The sequence below is a fragment of the Egretta garzetta genome, unplaced genomic scaffold, assembly GCF_000687185.1.
Source record: "Egretta garzetta isolate BGI_Z169 unplaced genomic scaffold, ASM68718v1 scaffold34, whole genome shotgun sequence".
NCBI classification, from domain to species: domain Eukaryota; kingdom Metazoa; phylum Chordata; class Aves; order Pelecaniformes; family Ardeidae; genus Egretta; species Egretta garzetta.
In genome coordinates this window covers 4,802,053-4,807,147 of record NW_009259586.1, presented here as the reverse complement: position 1 = coordinate 4,807,147, position 5,095 = coordinate 4,802,053, and the positions used below count along the sequence as shown (strand labels likewise).

The 5,095-nt window shown below is 59.2% G+C and overlaps 1 protein-coding gene across 1 annotated transcript in view; it reads right to left on the bottom strand.

The window, feature by feature from the left end:
• The window catches only part of XYLT2 (xylosyltransferase 2), a 9,331-nt gene extending 4,242 nt beyond the window's left edge, over positions 1–5,089 (bottom strand). Inside the window, exons 1-6 of the mRNA XM_009637783.2 lie at positions 2,993–5,089; positions 2,328–2,503; positions 1,789–1,991; positions 1,289–1,369; positions 893–1,109; positions 294–470 (exon numbers count right to left, since the gene is read on the bottom strand). Coding sequence (XP_009636078.2) covers positions 294–470; positions 893–1,109; positions 1,289–1,369; positions 1,789–1,991; positions 2,328–2,503; positions 2,993–3,719 — 1,581 coding nt within the window. The 5' untranslated portion in view covers positions 3,720–5,089. The remainder of the gene's footprint in view (positions 1–293; positions 471–892; positions 1,110–1,288; positions 1,370–1,788; positions 1,992–2,327; positions 2,504–2,992) is intronic.
• Between the last annotated feature and the right edge of the window lie 6 nt (positions 5,090–5,095).

The following is a 5,095-nucleotide window of genomic DNA, read 5'->3' as shown; positions in this document are numbered from 1 at the left end:
AAAGAGCAGGAAAATGGGAGAGAAAGCCTGGGAAGAGGAGCAGCATTGCAAGCAAAAGCCTGGCCGCTGGGCAGAACAGTCAGCATAATCCTACTGCCCGAGCGTTTACAGACACGTCTGTGCCGAGCCCCGTGGCAGCCAGGGAGCCAATCCTGCTCCTGTCCCTTGCAGGGCTGGGGTGAGGCTCATGCAGGCGTGCACAGCAGCTGGCATTGCACCCAGGGGTGCGCCTGCAGGGGAGCAGGACAGGGAAGGGGGGAGAGTGCGGGAGGAGAAAGGAGGATCTTTTTCACCTGTAGCCGGAGGAAGTCCTGGGGTTTGAAGTCATTTGGGGAGCACCCGCACCAGTCGACTATGTGTTTATATTGGCACTTACAGCCCAGCTTCCGGTTCCAGTTGGTCACTCGGAGGTTGTTATCGACCAGTGTCTCACAGGCATGACTGTTCTCCAGGACCGTGTGGAAGAAGGACTGTGCAGGGCAGAGAAGGCACAGGAGACCCAATGGGGATGGAGGATGGATGGTTAAAGGAGATCCCCACCCCCACCCCTCACTCAGAGGAACAGGACAGGCCTCGACAGCTCCTGAACGGAAACCTATCCCCGTTTCCAGCACAGGGCAACGCGTAAGAGTCGAGGCTGTGTGCCCACATCAGTCCTTATCTAGCCTAGAGGGGCGTCTGGACCTAGAGCAGGACTGGATATAAACATGACCCTTGGCCTGTGTGCTCCTCTCTCCCCTTTTTCATACCCAGGTCCAGGCAAAAAGGAGGCACAAAGCTGCCTGCACAAAGCAGCGCCCTTCGCAGCTACCCCGGGCAGGGATGAAGTGGGACAGAGATGTTAAGTACAGTGAGAAGACAACCCAGCCTGTGCCCTGCAGCTAGCACCCACCTCAGCTGGCAGGAGCGTGTAGGTGTAGAACTGGCGCAGCTGGGACACGAGCTGGTCATCCGTGTAGACCACGTATTCCACGAAGCTGCGCGTTAGCGAGAACCAGTCGGAGCCCCCATCCACCACGATGCCCTCGGGGATGTGGCGCTCGCCCAGCCGCCACATGTGGGAGTCACACTCATGGAACAGGCGGTCCAGGCCCTGCTTCTTGATAAACCTGGGCATGGGGATGAGGATAAGGGGTTAGGGATGAAGATGAAGGGTTAGAGCTGTCACCCACTTTGCTAGGTACAGCTACATCCAGAACATCCCCCATGCCCCAGCTGTTTCAGTTCTTTTCTGAAATCCCTTCCTCTTCTGTTCCTTCAGCTCAGTTCTGCCTCTAGCTGGGATTACCTGGCATTGTCTCGGCCATGAGACTTCAGGAAGTTCTTATCTCGGTATTTGGACAGGAACATCACCAGCTCCTCATTGGTCCTGAGGTGCAAATTAGAAAACATTAACGGCCCCTGGGGTAAAGCAGCCCAGTAAACATTCACTCTGCAAGAGCCACCAGACAGAAAGAGCCTAAGGCTGCTTAGTAGGTGCTGACTCAAACCCATGTCCCGTGGCTGAGGAGATACAAACGTGGCCCCTTTGCTGTCTGGAGCCTCACATCGTTCGTTCCTCTGGAACACCCAGACCACAGGAAGAAAACAGCCTCCGAGGTACTGGCTGGGCTCCTCTGCAGGGATGGGACTGGCCAGACCCTGGAGCATCATCACCAATGCATGGGTGCAATCTCCAACCCCATCTTCCCTCAGTTCCCTGCTCCTCCCTACCCCTCCCAAGGCTGCTGGAGCATCACGCAGCCTGAACATCTCCACCATCCTCCCCTGCCCCAGCAAGGCCCTCACCTCGTGGGGTAGTCGGTGGCACTCAGGTTGATGAAAAAGTCCCAAGGCCACTCAGCCAGTTCCAGCAGGTCCTTCATGCTACGCAGGTACATCTTCAGCAGGCTGGCTCCTCCCCAGATGGTCACCATGCGCCAGGGTGTCACGCGAATATTGGGGTAGTGCCGGGCCAGCTCCAGTGCCTGACGATGGAGGTAGTTGGAGCGCTGCCAGGGAACACGGCTCATGGTCAGCAGGGAGCTCGTCTTCCCAGGGCCTCCTTGCTGCCAGCTGGGGGTCAGCCCTTACGGCAGCCTCCACAAGGAGAACAGCAGGAAGACAAGTCTGCTCTGGGCAGGAAGGATAGATCCTGCTTCCCTGGGGTTGCAGAAATAGGGGAGGGTCACAGCTCCACCGGCAGTGAGGACAAACCCTACCCAGGCACTCCTCTGGCACAGTGGATGCTGTGCCACCGCCCACCCGTAGCCCAGCTCTGTGCCCTGGTCCAAGTGACTGATCTGGGCACTGTCAGCATCTCCCTTCCCCTCGTCCCTCTAGCATACCTTGTCGACATGGATATAGAAGAAGTGCTGCTGGTGGTACACAGCCTTGATGAGCCGCTTCAGCTGGCGAATGGCCCTGCCGTGCACAACCAGCATGTAGGCAATGCGCACGGGCTTGCTGGGGGGCACCTGCTGCAGCCGGCTCTCGTCCCACTGGATGACAGGGCTGACCTTGCCTGCGCAGGGAGGGAGAGGGCTGTCAGCCACCCTGGGCCTTGGCACCCAGCACCCCACCAAATGGAGTTCCTGATAAACCAGGGAGACCTGAGCAAGGGAGGAGACAGCAAGGAAGAGCCCGGCCTCGGGCAAACCCAATCATGCTGCAGTGCCAGGGCATGGTGGCACACGCAGCCCCTTGCGTTAAACTGACAGGGCTGCATTGGGAAAGCAGGGTGTCCTTCTCTGAACCCTCAAAACAGAAGATGCAGCTGGGCCTGGCTCCGACCTCTGCAGGCTCTGCAGGTTGGGATGATCAGCCCAGCTTAAGGAGGCTGGCACAGCTTTGATTGTATTACAGAGGCAGTGGTAATCTGGGAATCAGTGACAGACTGAGGCTGCTTTTTGCCAGGTGGCACAGTCTGGTGACACAAGGAAGGTGGCCCATGCACCTGGCTGGGATATTCCCAATGCCCAGGGGTCACCAGGAACACTCCAGCAGGACTCACCCGAGAGCTGGCAGTGGCGAGGCACAGACTGGGGCATGAGGCTGCCAGCCCGGTGCAGACACACCACGTTGGCAATCTCCTGTTGGCACTGCTTGCTGCTGGCCCGGGCCAGCGCCGAGAGGGCGTCTTTGCCCGTGATTTCGCACTTGGGGGTGAAGCTGTTCTCTGTGGGCTGGGGTGCCCCCTCCACACTGCCTGTGTCGCCCTGCTGGAAGACAGCCAGATGGGCCTCCCCACGCAGCTCCGTCAGGTTCCTACGGCTGGAGGAGTCCGGTGCAGACGGCAGCCTCCGTCCTGGTTTGTGTCTTCCTGTGACAGCTCTCACCACCTTGGACACCAGTGCCCCAGGGCTGTCCGGCCGTCCCCGCCATCGCCCATGCTTCCGGCTGGCGCTGCCCCGGCGCCCAGCAGAGCTGTCTGAGTCCTTGGAGCCGTCACTGCTCTCAGGCAACCTGGCTTTTTTCTGCCGCTCCTGTACCAGTTCCACGTGGATGCAGAAGAGAGGACAGACAGCATTAACTTGGGTCTGCTTTTCCCTGGCTCTGCCAACATGCTCCCCAGAGCATCCTTGTTCCCAGAGCTCAACGCTCCCAGTCCCCATGTTGCTCAGTGCTACAAAATGGCAGGCACTCCAGGAGTAGCCGCTGTACGGCAAATGACATGACATCGTCCCTCTGCCACTGAAGACCCCAATGCACCTCCCTGCATGGTCCTCTGCCCCCCTCATGAGGACAGGCACCTATATGCCAGCAAGGGAGACCCCAATTTGCAGACCCCATCAACACAGCACCCCAGACACACAAAGAGGGTCTTGCTCTCTGCTGCTGGGCTCACTGCAAGACTAACTGGCCAAGGCTGTGTCTGCACCAGCCACCCTCCAGGGTCCTGCATGGGCAAGGGCACCCCTGGATGGAGAAGACAAGCACAGGGCTTTTTGACTTGGAGGCAAATGCACCAGCCCTTCCCTGCCATGATCACGCTGTGAGCCCAAGCCCAGCACACCCATCTGGGAGCCGGGGTCCCAAGTGGCTGCAGCTGCACTCTGGGGCTAAAAGCACTGGAGAGGCACTGAACGAGGTCTTGCCCATGCTCCCTTCCCTAGGCCCCGGCTCCCTGCGCTGGACTGGAGCAGTTGCTGCGATCACCAGCTTCTCTAGAAATCCCTTTAACAAACTCTCCTGCCGAGCCAAGCGGATGTGAAAAGGGAGCAGTTAATTACGCTTTGTTACCTCTGCCAGGCTGGCTGATGAGCAGAAACGAGTCAGCCTTGAGGAGAGCAGAGAGTTGGGAAGTTTGGATGCCTGAGAGAGCCACGCTCATGGGAAAGCACTTTCCCAGCAAGTTGTGCCTGTGGGGCCAGGGCCGTATGCCCCCACCCCCCCGCAGGTGCTCCCAGCCGACAGGCAGCGAAACAGCTGCCTCTCCAGCCAGGCCTGCCAGAGCTATCTCACAATGCCTGCAAAACCCTGCCTGCCCAGCCCCTGCACCAGGCACCATGGGAGGCAGCAAGCGCATCGGGGGCTATTCCTGGACAACAGCATCTTCTGAGGGTGGGCAGATGTCCTGCAAGGACAGTGGGACCGAATTAGCCCCCCTGCACAAGCCCCACTGTGGGCGCAGCTGCTGGGAAGGTCACAGCCAGGAGAAACCACGCCGTACAAAGGCCAGAAGGCTTCTGGCAAGATCTGCCCACTCCAGTGTCCCTGAACTACCCATGCATGTTGTGGCGGCACAGCCTGAAAACCATGGCTACCCAGGAAGGGGCCAAGCCACTGCTTAACTTCCGAGGGGCTGGCGTCAGCGAGGATCAGCCGAACCCCCTTCCGCCCAGACAGGCGTCACAGACGGCCCGAGACAGGCGGCGAACCGTTCATTAGTCACCACGCAGGACCATCTGTTCGAGAGTTATAAACCTGTTTTCTCTGCCGAGTATTACAGAAGAGGGGAGTCAGGAGGCGACAAGCAAGGAGCAAGTCTCTTTGGTGGGCTCAGCCCTGTTCCTGCAGGAAGAGACCCACCAGCCCCACTCACACCCTCTGCTCCCCAGCACGCCTGGCTCTGGGGACAGCTCCCGCACAATGCTCACCCTCAGTTACATTCCTG